Genomic DNA, 20,741 nt, shown 5'->3' with positions numbered 1-20,741 from the left:
TTTAGTTGAAACTTAAAAGACTATTTTGTAAAATTCAAGAATCACTCGGGCACCAATCATTTCTTGTTCCTCTCTTCATCGTTCTTGTTCTCAATTTTGACATGGCGATAGCTCAACTTTCCGGTTTTAGTTTTTACTGTGATTGTTAAAGCAATTTAATAGACAACCTCGGCCTTGACTGGACTCTTGACTCTTGATACTTAACCCGATCACAACCAACATCTCGGTCACAAATAAGACAACAATATTAAATTGTCCTGATATTTCCCCGACAGACAACAAAATATATTGTTGCACACTTAAACGTTAAAAGTAGGACTAGGTTCCTAATTAGTAGCTTTGTCTGTTCTTTTTCGACGAAGTTCGGATATATAAAGTTTCACTGTATGAGGGACTCCATTGTTGATATGATGCTCCATATCATTATCCAACTGATGAAAATTGCCATGAATATGGAAATGGATTACTGAGAGTGAGAGGCAGACCCAAGATATTATTTCAATGGGGTCTGCTTTTTTTTTTTTTCCGGGATCAAAATTTTCACATCCAAACATTAGAAATTTTGGGTCGGTCGTTGTTCGGCACAGGTCGAGGTGAGGAACATAATAAAATACAATATTATAAATAAAAGATGATTATTACCCATTAGAAAACATACAATAAAAACAGGATTTCATACAAGTTAGGATGTCATTCAAGTTTTAGTCAACTTTTAACTAAGTCACAAATTCTAACTTGATTTGATTGTTCCATTAAGTGATGTTTTATATATGCAGATACAAGTACACAATTGTTTTCACCTTTGTGTTTACCTAATTTTTATGTGCATTAAATTGGTTTTGCCTTCAAGAAACTTTCATAGTTAGAAAATCAGTGTTTGAAGCATAAAATCCAAAAAATGGATTAAAAACGTCTTTTTCTTTTTCCCAAAGTTGCTATGGGTTCCAACCATTTATTTTTATGGGTCCTTTTAAGATTTTTTTAACTTACCGCTTTTTTAAAATTAAAAAAAAAAAAAGCATTGAGGTCCTTTTGTAAATCTAGTTTGTTGCTATGGGTTTCAAACCCTCTTCTTTTCTTGTAATTTTGGTTTTGTGATATTTGAATGACGTTTTCTAACCGCCATCTTTTTATATAAATTGGCTATTAAGAAAAGATTTTGTTAATTACAGCGGCTCATAAACTAGTGGTAATAATAGCGAGGTAGTGATGTGGATGAAAGAGAGTGTGACGGAGAGAAGAGATGGCATGGATTATTTCTTTCACAAAAACACCAAAAAAACTACTTTGTAAGTGTGATTAGAAGAGAGAAGAAAGGTGAGATAATTTGTGTTTTTAAAAGTTGGTGAGTAAGGCCTAAGAGAGAAAGATGGTGATTAGTTGAATGGTTGGGCATGCACCAACTTGACACACAAAACATCATGTAAAAATAGTCTTATTGTTGATGCTCTAAAACAAACATTGAGCACCGGTATTACCAAAATATTCTTTAACCAATCCCTCACAAAATCTTACCCCCTTAAAAAAGCACTTTTTATTTACAAATGTGTTTATTGAAACGGTGAATTTATTGTGTTTTAACTCATCGTACACTCTAAATTTGGAGAGATATGTTTCCCCATTCTTGCTAGCCTATGTGGTTTTAATCGGGCACAGGCTGGCTTCAGAGTTTGGCTTGGGCGTTCCCCTTAGAAGTCTTACCGCTGGTTGCCACTTGGCAATCGTTTTGTCGGCACAAATGGCAGAACTCCCTGGTGTAACACACAGTAGGATGAAAACCCATGTGGACTCGGGATTCGAATTGACAACCTCGCAAGGTCTGGCTCAAATCCATCATTGCCTTAATATATCAAAAGTGACACAAGTAAGAGTCAAACTTTGATATCCACTGGAAATCCCAAGTTTTTCTATCACTAAGCCACTAAACCAAAACTGAAGATATTTTTATTTAGAACTTTTATGGATGCCTTTTAATTATTTATAACTAGTATTTTACCCAACGGGTTGCATCGGGCATGTTAATGTATCGTTTTACATCTCGATCTTTGTTTTAATGTATTTGGGAAATAGTCTAATGCATAGGGGTATTTTGTTAATTAATGTAAGTGACTCATTCGTTAGGGGATGTTAACGAATGAGTCTGTGTGTTTCGTCCCTCATTCGTTAGAAAAAGTTAACGAATTAGGATAACGTATGTAGCTCATTCGCTAAGGATGTTTAACGAATAGAGATTAACGTATAAGTCATTTGTTAGGAGATGTTAACGAATGACTTGCGAACGAGAGGCTCATTCGTTAGACCTGTATAACGAATGAGACACGAATGTCTCATCGTCTATATATGCCCTATAAAGTATTTCTTAATTAATAGAGTTCATATTTCCTAAAGTATCATACTGTTAATCTGCAAAAAATTCTCTCTCAACACACTTAACATAATCAATCGTTCCTAAACATATTCATATCAATAGACTAGATCTATCATAACGCAATGAATCAGACCGTGTTCACTCAAGTGGTTTCAGAGCCTATTTCTGATTGAATATGTTTAGAACACGTTTTAGACTTAGTTGATTGAAGTTTTAAGTTCTAATTGTATTAGATTTGTAGTCGGACTAATCGGAACCTAGAATTAATCAATTGAAGGTCTTAATGATGTTAATCGATACTGGATTGGATCTAGGATTGATCGTAATGATCAATTGATCATCAAGAATCGTTTAATTGTATTGAAACAGTGATAATAGTTGTTTTCAGATTTAGCGGGAACTGCTCAAATGTAGTAAGTTTGACTTTCTGAGTCAAAATTGGATTGGTTTGTGGTTGGATTGAATGTTCGAATTGATTTGGCTGGTTCAGAATTGGTTTGTGAGTAGGTTAAGAGTGATTTGGTGTGATTTGGACTGGTTTGGTAAAGTTTGGATTGAGTTTGGATCTGGAAAAGTGTTCATGAGGATGAATTCATTCGTTAATTTCTTCAGAAACTATGAGTTCATTCGTTACAAAAGTTAAACTCATTCATTAAGCAATTACTAAGTTGGTATAACTGTTTAACCACCCATTCTCTATACTGTTCACACATTCGTTATCCAATTCACACTAGTTTACCTTATTCGTTACACAAAATCATTCGTTTTACTTCATTTGCAATTCATTCGTTTGAACAATGTCATTCGTTAAAGTAAAACCTCATCAACCTCATTCTTCATTCAGGTCAATTCGTTAAACCAGAATATAATTCGTTACCATTCGTTACCCAATCTTTCTTAAATTGTCAAGTTTCACCATTGAACTTACAAATTAACAGTATTAAACCTTTGTGTTTCTCAAAATGACAAGCTATTACGCTTTGGTTTCTCAAAATGCTCTCATGCAGCAGATGTTACGTAATGATTCTAAAATCGGGTGTCATACTAAACGCCTGAGGCTCATGAATCTGTGTGACTTTCCAAAGTGAGACTTGAGGTTTCAAGCTCACTTGGGTGCAGTTCATCCCAAGTGTATGCAAAGTCTGGAAAATACCCATATCCCATTGTTTGTTGATACTCCTACTAATGGTAAAATGGAAAAAATGTTTACGCAAATGACGGCTGATGAATAGAAAGCCTATGAAGTTTAGGAAAAGGCTTATTCTACTTTAACCATGGCATTACCTGAGCATATGTTTCATTAGTTCAATCATATTAAACAATGTGCTACCTTGTATCAACATTGAAAGTCAAGGAGCCGGACCGGCTCCTGGGTGGTGCAACCCGGACAACCGGCCGGGACACTTACTTTTTCGGGGAAAATTTTTTTATAATATATATATATATATTAAAAGTTTTTTTTTATAGAATAGGAATAAATATTAATCCCATTATTACATATTGGGCCCAATTTTTGTGTTACCATAATCCATTTGTGGTATTGGGCCCAAATTAATTTAAAAAAATAATAAAATGATAATAATATACCTATTGAATTCCAATAGGATAAAGGAAGCAAAAGGCCGATGGACGGACTGACGGAGACACGATTAAGTAGCCGGCAACCCAAAATATATAATCTAATTGACTAATTGTGACCTACCTGGTTGTGAAGAAGGGAAGAACAGAAGCATAAGGGGACGGACGCCGACGGAGACACGGAGTTCACGGAGGGACGGATGAAGTAGACAGAAGCTTGATCTAAAGAGGGACGGACGAAGTGGACAGAAGCTTGATCTAAAGAGGGACGGACGAAGTGGACAGAAACTTGATCTGAAAAGACTGAAGAGAACTATTGTCTGTTGAAGCCTTCAGCCCTTGGAACTCTTGAGTCTTGAAGAAAGTTGAAGGTAGGTTAGGTACTATGCAGTATGCTATATTGCTATTATATTTATTTGTTGCCAACTACAAGTTCATTAGTTATATATATATATATATATATATATATATATAATATGTATATATATATAATATATTGATTTCTTTAATATTTGAATATAGATATGTATATAAGTACAATTGTGTATTATACTATTATGTATAATGTATACTTGAATAATTGAGTATAATTAATAATTTTGCTTTGAAATATTAGGAATATGCCTCCTAAACAACTATCCGGTGCTCAAAAGTGTAAAAAAAGAAAACGAGATGATGCAATAAAAAAGTCTCAAGCCGGTGCTATGCATAAATTTATACAAAAACCGGCATTTAAAAAGCCTATTGAAGAGCAAGAGGTTGAAGAGATAGAACATGTTAATGAGCAAGATCATGTGGAAGTAGTACTTGAAGAGCCCGAAAATGAAGAGCACGTTGAGGCTAATAAAAATGAAGAGCATGTCAAGCATAATCATGTTGATATACTTGATCCAAGAAGGTGGGAAGGACTTAATTCTGATGAGATTAAACTTTTGGTTGAGAAAGGTCCTAAAATAGATAATAATATAGTAAATGGTCAGTATGATATACATAAAAGACGATTTTCATCAGCTTTATATACAAGAACTTTATCAAATTTGAAGAAATGTGATTGCCCATGGCTAGTATATTTGATAGAGGTAGACAAGATATTTTGTTTTTGTTGTAAAGTGTTTAGAAAAGGGCTCCTGAATGGTAATTTGGATGGGGAAGGTTATAAAAATTGGCACCATGCTTCCACTAGTGTCAAAAACCACGAAGTTTCCTTGGATCATCTCACAAATATGAATAGTTGGTTTGATATGCGTAAAAGATTAAAGTTTAATGAAACAATTGATAAAACTCAGTACGAGCAATTCAAGAAAGAAAGAGACTATTGGATACAAGTCCTTTTAAGAATCGTTGCATTAGTTTCTTGCTAAAAATAATTTAGCATTTCGTGGAACAAAAGAAAAGTTGTATCAAAAAGGTAATGGTAAATTGTTTTCTTTCTTTCTTTTTTTTACTTCAACCAAATTGTAACTAATTTTACTTCTTAGTTGAATTTGTTTTTAATAGGTAATGGAAATTTCTTGGGTCTTGTTGAAATGTTGGAAGAGTTTGACCTGGTTATTAAAGAGCATGTCCGATGGATCACAAATGATGAGGTTCATGTTCATTATCTTTGACACAACATCCAAAACGAGTTAATTTTTATGTTGGCTCAAGAAATTAAAAAAGAAATCATAAAGCCGATAAAGGAAGCAAAGTATTATTCAATCATATTGGATTGCACTCCAGATTCAAGTCACCGGGAACAGATGAGTATAATTGTGAGGTATTTAAAGTTCTCTTCTAATTCGGTTACTGTCGAGGAGTCCTTTTTAGGGTTTTTGGATGTTAATGATACCATGCGGAAAAGATTGTTTGATATTACAGGTGAGGAGTTAAAGTCTCTTGGTTTAGAACCGGATGATATGCATGGTCAAGGTTATGACAATGGAGCAAACATGAAAGGAAAACACCAAGGAGTGCAAACTAGATTTTTAAATGAGAATCATAGAGCATTTTACAATCCTTGTGGTTTCCCTTCTCTTAATCTTACATTATATTATATGGCTACCATTTCTTCTAAAGAAAGAGTTTTTTTGGAAAGATCCAACGTATGTATACTATCTTTGCAAATTCTAATAATCGATGGAAAATTTTGAAAGATAATGTTAAATCTTGGAGTCTGAAGTCTTTGTCTCAAATGCGCTGGGAAAGTCGTGTCGAAAGTGTTAAAGCTATCAAATTACAACTTGCTGATGTACGAGAGGCTTTACTTGAAATAGGAGAAAACGATGGTGATCTTGCAATTGCAGATAAAGCAACTGCAATAGCAGAAAATATTGGTTTTGACTTTTTGGTATCAATTGTCATCTGGTATCAAGTGTTAGACAAGATGAATATAGTGAGTAAAAGTTTGCAATCAAAAGATATACTCCTAGAGATTGCTATTAAAGAAATAAGGAGATTGATTGACTTCTTCAAGGAATTTAGAGAAAATGGTTTTTCAAAAGCAATTGATGAAGCTGAGAAGATTGCTTTTGAAATGGGCATCAACCCAATATTTGCACAAAAACGTGTAATTAAAAGGAAAAAACAAAGTGATGAGTGTTCAAGTAGCCAAGAAGCTTCATTTACTCCTCTAAGAGAATTTTAGAGTAAATTATTTTATATATATATTATTGATCAAGCTATTACTTTTCTTGAGATAAGATTTGATCAATTCAAAAATTGTGAGAAATTATTTGAATTTTTGTTTTCACAAAACTTAAGGGAATTGAAGATGAAGATCTTAATCCTGTAATTTTCTTGAAAATGCACTACAGTTTGAAGGAAGATTGGATATTGATGGTGAGGAGCTTTATATGGAGTTAATCTCATTAGACACATTATATACCATGGAATTTAGTATCCGTATTGATGTTTTGAAGCATTTGAACGAGACCTAAGAAAATTTCCCAAATGCAAGGATTGCATAAAGAATATTGTTAATTGTTCCAGTCACAGTGGCATCCGCAGAAAGAAGTTTTTCAAAGTTGAAGTTATTAAAATCTTGTTTATGACCCACAATGTCCCAAGAAAGACTTAATGGATTGGCGATGATAGCCATTGAGAGCAAAATCTTAGATAGTATAAACTGCGAAGAGGTGATCAAACAGTTTGCTGTCAAGAATGCTAGGAGAGCTTCACGAATCATCGGTTAGAGGTTAGCTACTATTGTATTTGAGTTTATTACTATATATTTGCTATTTTTATTGTTATAACTTTAATGTCATTTAAAAAAACTGTCTTATGTATTTCGTTACTCGTTAGGGCCTATGGGCCGTTCTTTTATGCTCAGCCTACGTATTTGAATTCTCAGAGGCGGCCCTGTCAAGGAGTATTGGTAATACAACAGAGAGCAAGAAATAAATGTTGAAGTTTCAGTTCAGGAATATTAATATGTTAAATGGAAAAACTATTGGAGAACTGTTAATAAGGTTTTGCCATTTGACTGCTGAGATGCACAGAGTTACGATGCTTCCGGATGAAACTGATCAAATTGAAACACTGAAAAATGCACTCCCACCTTCATACTCCACTTATCTCATGGTGCTTACTGAGAATGGGTATTTCAGAAATGAAAGACTCACTAATATGGAGTTTCTGCAAAATTGGAATTAAGGGAGCTTGAATTAAAGTGTCAAAGTTCTTCTAAAGGTAATCAAGATCCAGCCTTGTATGGTGGATCAAGTCCGGTAAATAAAAGTGCATCTACTCTAATTACTACCTTTTATTCTCAAGCAACTACAGAGGTTCCTCAAGAAGCTTCTCCTGAACCTAATGTATTTCTAAGTTCATCTGGATTTAGTGCTGGATCAGCTCCTAATGTAACACCACCACCTAATGTAAACATGAAGGAAGCCGAGAAGCAGTTTTCTTTCATGGGAGAATTTATGTCATCTTATGAACAATTGGGGGTGGTAAGGTGGCTAACTGTGATATGACTGATGAAGCTTATGATCAAGTTGATCATGATGATCTTGAGCTGATAGATTTAACGTGGAATATGGTAATGATCATCAGAAAGATTAAGAAGTTCATGGAGAGAACATGGAAGGACTTACCAGCTATGAACAAAAGAATCGGGTTTGATAAGTTCAAAGTTAAGTGTTATAATTTTCATGACTTTGGCCACTTCTCAAAAGAATGTGATAAACTAAGAAAGGAATATTTTCATGGCCAACGATCTCAAGAGAGAAACTCAAACAACAGAAAGTTTCACAACTCTAAGTCCAAGGAAAATCCAAAGAGAGTTGATTCTGCTAAGCCAAGTGGATCACATGCAATGCTAACACATGATGGAATTGACTGTTCATAGAAGTTGCTGGGTAATGTATCTACTGAAGCACGATAGGCTAATGTGGCTGTGATTAGTAAAAGTGAAGAATGTATGGGAACAGAGGATGAGAATGTAACTGAAGAAAGTGAGGAATCAGAAATAGAATTAGATGATTCAAGTGATGATTAGCAAGAAACCTTTGCTTGCATGGCCAGAGTTGAAGAGGTTGGTTCTAACTCTTCTAAAATGTTTCTGTCCAAACTGAGAATCTCTCTTCCTCTGTTATTGATGAAACCCAGAAACCATAGTTCTTAATTGTGGTAAATACAAGTCTAAACTTGAATCAATTCTTCAACAGAATGAGTAACTGATATGTGATTTAAAACTCATTCGTGATAACTATAGACAAGTGGTTGAAACTGATCAAAAATCAAAAGATAAGTTCGAAGCCTTATCTGTTAGTAATCATGACTTGAAAGCTGAGGTTTTAGTTAAATTAACTATCATTGAAAATCAATTTGAAGAAGTCCTGAGATTAAGAACAAAAGTCACCGAGCTAGAAAATGAGGTGATGGAGTTGAAAAACAAGTTGGGCTAATTTAGAAATTCATCTTTTTTGTTAAATGAAATTATTGAAGTAAACAATATTCATCAGAAAAGTGGAAAAACTAGGTTAGGATATCTTGAGATTCCTCCTCCATCTCATAATGATTATACTAACACTCTAGACACAGGAAACTTATAGAAAGTGGATATTAATATTCCTTTGACTATAGATCCGCCTGTGACTGTGAATGAAGGTGTCAAAGAGAAGAAATCTAACATAGTTGAACCAACAAAAATTGCTAATAATAAAACAACTCAAGAATATCATATTCGTAGCAACATGGTTTTCTCGAAAAATGATAACGGTATACTGATTGAAGATGTTGTTGAACCAAATGTGATTCACAAAGATAACAATATTCCACTTGAAAATCATATTCTTTGTGAACCGTATGACTTTGAGAAAAGTAAACCTGGTTCTAAATCTTCAAGTATGAGAGGTTTTTCATCTAAAAATAAAGCGATTTCAGATGAGGATTTAAAGAAATTTATAAATCTTATGAAACATGATAAAGTAAAGACTGATAGGGTTTTTAAAATTAAGGGTATTGATCAAGTGTTTGACGATCTAGTTGTTCCCTTGAGTTTGATAAAACCTGAGTTGGTTGAGAGTGTGTTTATTAATGAGACATCGAGCTTAACTGAACTTGAGAAGGCGTTTGAAAAATCAAAACTAGTTAACAAGTCTTAAGAGAAAGTTAGAACCAGTTTGTTGAAACACATTAAATTTGGTAAATCATCTAAATTGGATACACTTCAGAGCTTTTCTGGGAACTTGTTTCTCATCTGGTGAATGAGGACATGGGGCAAAGAAACGTAGATCTAAGGTAAAATTGAATGAAAAACCAATAATCAAGGAACAAGTTCCTATGAGTAAGAGTTTAAAAAGACAATCTCAACAAGTTAAGCTTGATGATACTCGTATCATGTTCAGTGATGTAAACCCTAGTAAGGTTGTGAGGGTTAACATTGGAAATCAAATTTTAAGAGACAAAAAGCCTGAGCTTGTTAAACCTCTTTGTCAAAATGTTGATACTGGTGTAATTCGTGATGAGCATTTGAATGAAAGTCAAAGGCAACTGTGACTTATAGTAAATTTCATCAGTTACACCAGCATAATTTGAAAAAGAAATCAAACATGATCGAGGTTCCTGTTGATGTTCTTCCAACATGGAAACCTAAGATTAATTTATCCCAAAAGGAACCAAAGGTTCAGCCCAAGATCGAGGTTCATGTTGATGTTCTTCCAACATGGAAACCTAAGATTAATTTATCCCAAAAGGAACCAAAGGTTCAGCCCAAGACTGAGGCTTGGGCTGCCCTTTTACTAATCATTTCCTTGCTTGTGCAGAGTTCATCCAAGACTATTTTAGGAGACAAATGGATTATGGATAGTGGATGTTCTTGGCACATAACCGGAAATCTTAATCTCCTTTCAAATGTGAAAGAAATTCAAAGGGGTTATGTTGCCTTTGCGGGTAATCAAGGAGGGTTGATTACAAATAAGGGAGAAGTGTCGAATGGAAGAATTACATTCGAGAAAGTAAATTATTGTGACAAAATTGATCATAATCTGTTGAGTGTTTCATAGATATGTGACAAAAAGTATACAATTTTGTTCACTAATAAAGAATGTGTAATTCTCAAACCGGGTTTTGTTATTCCCTAAGACATGGTTGTCATGCGATCACCTCGATCGAATGATATTTATGTGCTTGATATGGCTAAGACTGAAACTTCCTCATCAATAGCAACATGTTTTATCTCTAAAGCAACTGAGAAAGATGGATCCTTTGGCACAGAAGGATGGGTAATATCCACAAACGCAAGATGAATCATTTGATGGCAAATGATTTAGTGGATGAATTTTCTTTGAAAAACTTTAAAATGATCGATCACTGTATAGCGTGCAAGAAAGGAAAACAGAAGAAGAAATCACGTCCATTGAATTTGATCAACTCAATCAATGCTCTTTTAGAATGTCTACACATGGATTTGTTTAAACCTGTGAACAAAGCGAGTATTGTTGGAGATTTCTATTGCTTAGTTGTCACTGATGACTATTCTCGATATTCGAGGGTGTTATTGATGAGCACGAAGGATCAAACACCCGTTCTTGTGCAAAACTTGATCACCAAGATCGAATCACTTTACAAGTTAAAAGTTAGACGTATCCGAAGTGATAATGACATGTAGTTTAAAAGCATCATGATGGACTTTTTCTGTATTCAAAAAGGTATTCATCATGAATACAGTGCTCCATATGTGCCACAACAGAACATAGTTGTTGAAAGGAAGAATTGGACCATTCGGTTGTCCTTGTACTATGTTGAAGACAACAGGATAGGGTTGCTGAAAAAGACAAGTTATGAGCTTTTTAATAACTGTAAGCCAAACCTTCAATTGCTTGAACCATTCAGGTTTCCTTGTACAATGTTGAAGAAAGATGCGAGTAAATTTGAAGAGAAGGCAATAGAAGGATACTTTCTTAGGTATGCGTCACCTAAGAAAAGGGTATTTAACTTCTATTCAGGGTGTGTTGAAAAATGGTACCATGTGGTCTACCAAAGGTACACCAGACCACCTGTGGGCAATGGACCTGATTGGATGTTTGAATATGATGGTCTATTCGATTCTTTATCTCCCTCGGTTGATGTACACCAATAAGACTTGATTCGTGATTATTTTGAAGATGAGATTTTATCTAATCAAAGATCTTATATTTATGAAGATCTAGTTGTACCTGATCTACCAGAGACTTCAAATGATATTTCTGTTTCATTTGTAGATGCCGATTTTGAAGATTTTTCCTCCGCACCATTTGTTGAATCTCATGATGTTCCTAATATACAAGACAATGTTGAAGTTCCTGAGAACCCAACTCTTTGGATTCAATCATATCATCCTCAGGACAACATTATTGGTGATGTAAATGAGGGAGTTCGTTCGCGAAGACAAGTTGCTAATGTATGTGATGATAGCTTATTATGTGTGTATGCTGATATGCACGCATTGGGAATCATGAGTATCGCCAAGTACACTTGATTTCTATCTCAAATTGAACCGATGAGTGTTTCAGTGGCACTTCAAGAACCTTCATGGGTAGAGGCAATGCAAGAGGAGCTGCAACAGTTTGTTCGACTGAGTGTGTGGGATCTTATTGATAAACCGGTTCGGGTTAAGAAGCTAATCCCGACGAAATGGTATCTAAATGTAAAAAGGAGGATCGGGGGGGGGGGGGGTAATCGTGAGGAATAAATCACGGTTAGTCGGCCAGGAATTTAATTAACAAAAAGGCATATATTACACAGAGTGTATGCTCCAGTTGCACGACTAGAGGCTATACGAATCTTTTTAGCATATGCAGCTTTCAAAAACTTCAAAGTTTATCCAATGGACGTTAAGAGTGCGTTCTTGAATGGCGAAATTCACGAAGAGGTGTATGTGAAGTAGCCTCCTGGTTTTGAAGATCCTGACTATCTATAGTGTGTTTACCGTTTAAACTAGGCTCTATATGGTCTTCACTAAGCCCTGAGAGCCTAACACGTGGGCTGACCATCTAATCAATAATGGCTTCAAGTGAGGGACTGTGGATTGTACACTTTTCTACAAGACTGTGGAAAAATATCTCCTCCTTGTCCATATATAAACAGAATTACAGAAATTGTCATTTATGTTTGCACTCAATTTCACTCGTTGTCCTTTATCTTCAAAATTGATTTGTTTTATCCTTTACGTTTACAAATCCACCACCGTTTGTCCTTTTGCCCTAACCCAGTTAGTTTTTCTCATTAAGTCAAGTCATGTGCTTTGCACATGAGGGAAAATCGGTCAATTTACCTATTTGATTAAAAATAATTTTAATAAATTAAAAAATCAACACACACACACAGATATATATATATATATATATATATATATATATATATATCCTTTCTCTATCTCACACACTCTCTTTCTTTTTCTTTTCATTTTCGTCTTTTCTTCTTCTACGTTTAGCCACCACCACCGCCTATCACCACCACAACACCTATCGCCACCATCGAGTGTTACAATCACCACCATAAGCCATCAAATCCGGTGACCAAAAAAAATCCCATCTCCGATAAAACACTAAATCCGCCCAAAACAAAACCCCAACCTCATTAAAACACTAAATCTGATCACCCTGTAACCACCTCCATCATCATTGGCTATGACTACGCCACCACCACACTAACGACGATTCAAGTTCTAGGGTTTGATATGGGTCCGGAGCTATGACCCGGATTTGCTTTGGGATATGGGTCTAGAGCCGGAATTTGGGCCGAATATGAAGGATCCGCTGCTGTGTTGGAAGGAAGATGATGCACGATGGGGTTTTGGTGTTCGGACACCCACAACCCCCTCTAGTTAAGGTTTCAGATCGAACACTCGCCACCACCTGAAACTAACACCATTTAGGTTAGAAAAAATAGAGACAGATCTATTAGGACGTGGAGGTGGGGTTCTGGCCTTGATGACGGGGAGACTGAGTTTCCGGCATTGATGATGCGAAGATTGAGAAGATATTGTGGATTTTTGTGAGGATTAAAGGGTGGCTTGCTAGGGGTTGTGACTGATTCCTAGGCTGATGGTCTTTAACGATGAGGATTTAGGGTGGTGGACCAGTGGTGGTATAGTGGAGGTGGTGGTAAGTAGGATATATATATATATATATATATATATATATGTGTGTGTGTGTGTGTGTGTGTGTGCGCGCGCGTGCGCACTTATATATTTATAAAGTAATTTATTTTTTTTTTAATTTATTTTGCTTTTTAATTTCTTAAAATTCTTTTTAATTAAATAGGTAAATTGACCGATTTTCCCTCATGTGCAAGGCAAATGACTTGACTTAACAAGAATAACTAACTGGGTTAGGGCTAGAGGACAAACGGTGTTGGATTTGTAAACATAAAGTGTACTCGTTTGTGATAAGTTAATACACTCACTTGAATGTTGTATGAATAGAAAGGTTAAGGATGTATATAGATATATAATTATTTATATAAAGAAATGTATGTATGGTTGTATGGTTATGAAGGGTGACAGACACTAATAATATCTGTGAAAGAAGGGTGGCAGACCATAATAATAAATGTGAAAGGAGGGTGACAGACCCTAATAATATCTGTGAAAGTAGGGTGGCAGAACCTAAAATATCTGTGAGGTTATAGGTCGAAAGGCTCTTTAAAACGTAGAAGTAATTATGTATGTATAAGTGAGTTAAAAATATGAAAGAATAAAAGTATGTATGTATGTATGTATGTATGTATGTATGTATGTATGAAAGGAAGTTAAACAGGTTAAGCGTGGAATATATCTCCGGATACGTTTGTGTAAGTTTGTAAATTTATGCATGTATGTATATATGTATGTATGAAAGGAAGTTAAATACGTTAAGCGTGGAATGTATCTCCGTATACGTATGTGTAAGTATGTAAATTTATGGTATATTGCCTGTTAAACTAAAAACTCGCTCAGCATAGCTGACTTTAGTATGCACGCAGACAAATGGAATGAGGCAGCTGACTTGAGGAGCACACACATGGCATTGAAGAATAAAGGCTGGCATCGGAAGAAGAAGGAGAGCTATCATGTTTTATTATGTTTTAAATTTTAAGGCATGTTTGAATGTTTATTTAAGTTGAGATTATGTAATGGTTGGTTGAAGTTTTATTATTCCGTGAAGAGTTTTAATTCACTTTGATATTTAGAACTGTGTTTATAAGTAAATCCAACGTCCAAGTAGGGCACCCGGGTCTGGGGCTTTTTATTGTAGACGGTTATTTTTTTTGTCCGAGACTTTCTTTCTGATTGTGTTATTGAGATCCAAAGTCGGAAATTCTCAGTTTGAGATAATGGTTGAAAACGGGAAACTTCATATTGAGAAGTTTGCTGGTAAAGAATGCAAATGGAGGATTTGTTGGTTTAGAAGGATTTGGAGATGGTATTGGGTGCAAGACCAGAGAAGATACAACCAGACGAGTGGAAAACTTCGGATAAGAAAGCCAAGGCAGTTATTAGATTGTTGCTATCGAAGGATGTTACGTTCAACATCTTGAATGAAACCACAGCGCGTGGGATTATGAATGCATTGCCTAATATATATGAGAAGCCTTCGGCAACTAATAAGGTTTTCCTGATACGTGAACTGGTAAACATGAAGATGAAAGAAGGAAGTTTAGTTACATTACACATCAACAAATTAAACTCGATTTTGCCAAGACTTGGGTCAGATTGTATTAAATTCGAAGATGTGGTTCAGGCTCTACTAATGTTATCATCCTTCCCTGATAGCTGGTCTGGGACTGTTATAGCGATTATTAGTTCAACCAACGAATTCACTTTTGTTGGGATTTGGGATCTTATTCTAGGCGAACACGTTAGGCAAAGAAATTCGGGTGAATCATCAAGTGATTTAATGCATGTTGACAGAGGAAGAAAAAAATAACAGAAGTAGTGGGAGCGAGAACAGGAAAAGGAGTCAATCTAGGACTCAGAAGGATGTGGTATGTTAGAACTGCAACGAGACGGAACACTTTAGGAATCAGTGTCCGAATGAAAAAAAATGAAAAGAAAGAAGTCAACACTGTAGAAGAATATTTAGATGATGAGGCTTTAGTTCTTGGTATTGAAGGAAATGTTGATTCCTAGCTCATGGTACCCACATCAGTGAAGCATTACAGAATTTGAAGAAAGATGATTTTGGTAAAGTCAAACTAGCGAACAATAATGCTCTTGATGTTACGGGCATGGGTGACATGAATTTGGTTACTTCAGTCGGTTCATGGACCTTGAAGGATGTCAGAGTGATTCCAAGCTCAAAGAAAACGTTGATTTTTGTTGGGCGGTTAGATGAACAGGTACATGAGGTTAAATTTAGGAACGGGCAGTGGAAAGTGGTGAAGGGAAATCTTGTCATGACTCGAGGAAGAAAGATAGGTTCGTTGTATATGGTTAGTTTATCGTCTGAGGGAGTGACCGACCCAGTTCAGAAGAAGGCCAAAGTCCAATTCACAGAGTCTAATGGGCAGAAGAAGATTTGTTTTTGCAGAAAATAAATCTAGAGCCATGTGTAAGATTCATGTTGAACATGCTAGAAGAGGTTTAGAGAAACCAGTAAGGGGTTTTCATGGCAGTTGGGGCACTGGCAAAGTTACCAGACAATGGGTTAAGAGAACCAGTATTTCAGCGGTTAGAGTCTCTCTAGAAGATTACCAGCTAAATATGGAGAGTGTTGTTTGCTCTCAGGGTATTCCAAGATTCGACAGTTCGTGTAAGTGAGAGCTGATAGGGACAGAGAACGAGTCAATGGTAGTTGTAGCCATGACTGATGTGTTAGAGCTTGGGGGAGCTTCAATGGGCCTTCAGGTTAATTGATGAGAAGGCGCTGCAAACAGGAAGACGAGGAAGATTACAAGAGGTACAAGTGATCATATCAGATGGTAGTTTGAATATTATCAAGCCTCCAAGTGGGAGATTGTCGGGTTTATGGACGCTTAATTGGGCCCGGGTTAGAAGACATCTTTTGTGGCATATTAATTAAATGAAAATTAGTAACAGGCCTGACCCGTATTATTTAATTATAGCCCATTGTTAGTTTCTTGAGGATTAAGTTATAAACCCTAATATGTTCTCTATATATATTCATTGTACTTGTAATATACTCACCATGAGTGAGGCAGAAAGTAATAAGAAGAAGTATCCTGGTTGCAGCCTGTGGAAGTAGGTTAGCCGACCAAACCACGTAAATCTCGCGTGTTCATCTTTGTTTATTATTTCTCTTGCAGTTTATTTGTGTTTGCTTTGAAATACGTGAATCCCTAACATCACTATCTTTAAACACAGATCAGATCAGATCAGATCAGATCAAGCATACTTAGTAAATCCCAAAATAATCAAAGATATTGGTAGGGTCTGAAGAGGATGTAATGTAGGAAAATCTACCTCTATCCATGAGGATAGAAAGACTACTTCTAAAGAGACCCTTCGGCTCCAAAGCAAACAACATACAAAATAAATGGACCAATAATAAAACACCTTAAAAGTAGTCATAAAACATGCACAAAATCACATGCAAAAGTCCGCATAAAATGTAGAAAAATCTTTAAGAACAGTGTATTATAGACATTAACAAATTACTATATTTTAATTTCTCTGGTAGGCATTATGAAATTCCAAATGATCGTATTGTAAAAATAAACAAAATAAGATACCAAGCATGCATGGGTTTCTAAAATACAAAACAACATTGGCATTTTAAAGTTAATTTCATTGACGACTTTCATGGAACAACTTGTGGCACCTCATAACACCATTAGAATACAATAAAAATTTGAATTTTTTCCAAATCTAGTCCATCATTCTTAACAAATTGGGAGACTCTTAGAGCATTCTGTTTATCCCTTATCTCCATCTCTATAATTAAATTAAAAAACACTATATTTCTTTTTTCTGTTAAATTAAATAGCTTTTTTACCTTTATTATTACAGTTTTCTCTCTGCTATATTCAAAAATAATTCAACAAACATCACAAATCCTGACTTTTTAAAATAGTTTTTTGACGAAAAAAAACAAATAAGTTAATAAGTTTATTTAAACTCAATCCCAAACATGCCCGAATGCTAAACGAACCACCAAAATAAGATACAAGTAACCGACACAAATGCAACGTCAATGATAGACACGCAACAATCAAACCTGAATCTTCCCAATTAAGCATCCCCTATCGAAGAACACATGCAAAGAATAGCAAATCAACCCACACACATCAATATACATAAGCGGAATTAGACGCGAGGCTGATACACATGCCTAAACCCAAAAACGTGGTCTCATTACATGATCCATTAAAGGCAAAAAACAAAATAATAAAAAAAGGTTTATTGGATTTTAATACTCTCTATTGACTGGTATTGGCCGATAATAATCGCTATTAATTTTATCATCGTTGATGGTCCCAAATTTAAAAAAGTTGGCCCCCCAATGGTACCCCCGTTAAAAATGACTTAAAGGCGCTATATTTTTTTCCGAATTTCAAACTATTGTTTTAGTGCTTTTGTTCAGAAATAAGATACGAGTCAATTGATGTAAAACTTAGCTCGAAACGGTGATCCAAACGACTTGATTTTTGTTAATTGTAAGTTCAAACAACCGAATCGGAGCATTGTTTCGTCGTTTTGGAGCACCATTTCGAATGAAGCTTTACATCAATCGACTCGTATCCTCCATACGGTCAAAAACCCTAAAACATTAGTTTGAAATTCGGAAAAAAGTATAACGCCGTTAAGTCATTTTTAACGGGGGACCATTGTGAGCCAACTTTTTTAAATTTGGGACCGCCAGCGGTGATAAAATGAATAAGGATTATTATAGGCCAATACCAGTCAATATGGATTATTAAAATCCAATAAACCTAAAAAAAATTAGCAACTGCTATAAAACAGAGATTAGAACCGACCAAGGCAAACACAAAGTTATAAGCAAACCAACTATAGCCAACTCAACACCATTAAATAATTTGACTAACTAAAGAATAAATAGTAAAACACCGGATTTCAAAAGAAAAAGAAAAACCAATTTGCAGAACCAGCCCATGGATAATTATGTAACCGTAACCGGAAAAAAGCTATTATTTCTAGGTTAAACACGGATTCAACTACATTTTTTTGGCATGGAAAGTATAAACCTCTCTTTATGTTTCACATGGCGCCCAACAAGAAATTTATAATTGTTAGGCTAGCTAATGAGTAGCGTTAAACCATGTTAAAGGACAGCGCTCAATAATCAAGTCCCAATATGCATATCAGGTTAGATCGAGGACACAAAGATACTACGTACCATGGGGTTTCGTTGCATCACTAAGACATTGGTGGCGTAGTTATACCATCCATACCTGTCTTATCAGACTATGTCTCCGCCATTTAATTTAAAGAGTGTACGCTATATATTTTTTGTTGTATGGATTAGCTAGTCCTTGGATATGATTTATATTTTCCTGATGGATTGTTTGCTTTAACTGCTCATGCCCCATCACACGTTGGTGCACATGCTGGCAACCTGTTGCGCTTGCTATATTTGCATGTTTATTTTGGCTATGGGCATTTCTTGATGAAAACAGTTATTTTTACATATCTTATTTATCGCATCGATCATCTGGTATTATTATGACTTGTTTAGTTATATTCCTATTAATGTTATTACTTTCTAATTAGTTAAGTACAGTGGCAAAGCTTGAACGAAAACGCGAAGAAGGCCAAACTCAATACGTATAAAATTTTTCATAAACAAGTAAATTTAAACTACGTATTCATGTGGATAAACATTACTAGGTTTCTCTCAACATCAGTTACATAATATATTTTAGAAAGATAACTAGATGCATCAATTAATAACTTTTTCGATAACAAATTCTCACACATTTATTTATTTCCATAAAAGTTGACAACTTTTGATTAATGGATGACTTTTAGCTAAAAGTCAATGCAAACAAATACTCACACACATTTAAACTTTTAGCTAAAAGACCTTTTTGTTGGTGTATCTAATGCTCACCAAAATTACATAGACTCAATCAAGACCTAATACTCACAAGCATAACACACTTTACATTTGATAAAAGTGATATCACTCACACATGACTAATGTCCCCATGCATACTTGGAACTAGTTAATCATGCTTCTAGTTATTAATCTTCCATGCAAACAAGTCTGTTACCAATGGAATCACAGGTTTCTTCTTCAACACTTTCTTTTCATTCAAGTGCATTCTCTCCCAGCCCGTCTCTCTCTCTCCACCAAAACCACTTAGCACTTCCCGCATCGTCATGGATGGTGTCCGCCGACGCCGTACCACCACCGCTTGCCCGGCCGCCACCCGCCTCGGCTTTTGCTATTTTTGACATGTTCTTATGGAGCTCAGCATTCAAAGAAGCCAAAGCCACCTCAGTCTCAGACTCTCTTTCCTTCAATAATTTCAGCTCTCTCTTGGTTTCATTGAGCTCGAACTCGAGTTTTTTGAGAGTGGTCATGACCACGGGAGACGGTTCTTGATCTCTTTCAGGTGATTTCCACAAGGTCTGGTTAGAATTTGGTGTATGTTTTCGTATTGGAGCTTCTTGTTTTGGTACCGGTTGTAAGCGCTCCCCGAAGATGGCCACTGCTTCTTTGACGGAGCGGAAAGGGCGGGTGGTGTCAACGGTGGGGCGCTCGTCATCTAGCGGTGGCGGGTTTTCGGGTAGGTCTAGAAGTTGAGGAGTTTGATTAGTGGACATGGTGGGAAATGAGGTTTGGAAAGAGTTGTGAGGGAATAATGGTTTTGATGGTTTTGAGGGGTGGGGTTGGATGTAGTCTTTGCTTGTACTTCAAAGTAAGGTTATTTGGTGTTGGTGGGATAGTTTGGTTTGATGGTTAAGGGATTCTTGAGTTATAGACATGCACTCCTCAACAACTTCAGCTTGGTAAAATCATTTGCATTGTTTGTTTTGTTGTTTGTTTGTTTTGTGAAACAATAGTATATATGAATAAAACGATGGAACAAAATACACTAAGAACTCACATTTTCATGTAGTTTTTGTTTATTAAAGGAAAAAAGGAACTTTGATTTAACCACAGGGTAAATCATCAAATTAGTCTCATCGACTAAAAGTAGTATTAAAATAGTCAATGACTTTTTTTGGATTATCAAAACATCTTTGACTCTATTCTCTTGCACCAACTAAAAGATCTTTTGTGTCAACCATTCACCTTGCACCTTGTGCGTCATTTAAAAAAAAATAGTTTCTATATGTAGCGTCATACGATGCAACACAACACCTTATGCGTCATTTTTCCTTGATGCGCCATCATACGAATAAACACAAAGAAAGATCATCTTC

The 20,741-nt window shown here is 35.5% G+C and overlaps 1 protein-coding gene and 1 pseudogene across 1 annotated transcript; one reads left to right on the top strand and one right to left on the bottom strand.

The window, feature by feature from the left end:
* The first annotated feature begins 5,685 nt into the window (after positions 1-5,685).
* On the top strand, positions 5,686-6,569 carry LOC143619385 (uncharacterized). The gene is made up of 2 exons (XM_077091330.1): positions 5,686-6,027; positions 6,105-6,569. The coding sequence occupies exons 1-2, from the start codon at positions 5,686-5,688 to the stop codon at positions 6,567-6,569; spliced, it is 807 nt and encodes a 268-aa protein (XP_076947445.1).
* A 12,952-nt stretch (positions 6,570-19,521) lies between these two features.
* LOC143619399 (uncharacterized) lies at positions 19,522-20,138 on the bottom strand (annotated as a pseudogene).
* Between the last annotated feature and the right edge of the window lie 603 nt (positions 20,139-20,741).

This window comes from Bidens hawaiensis, unplaced genomic scaffold (genome assembly GCF_021521415.1).
Source record: "Bidens hawaiensis isolate Kalapana, Puna unplaced genomic scaffold, B.hawaiensis_p1.1 tig00002438_1, whole genome shotgun sequence".
In the NCBI taxonomy this organism is placed as follows: Eukaryota; Viridiplantae; Streptophyta; class Magnoliopsida; order Asterales; family Asteraceae; genus Bidens; species Bidens hawaiensis.
Note: the sequence above shows the minus strand (reverse complement) of the source record. Positions and strands in the feature narration are given on the sequence as shown.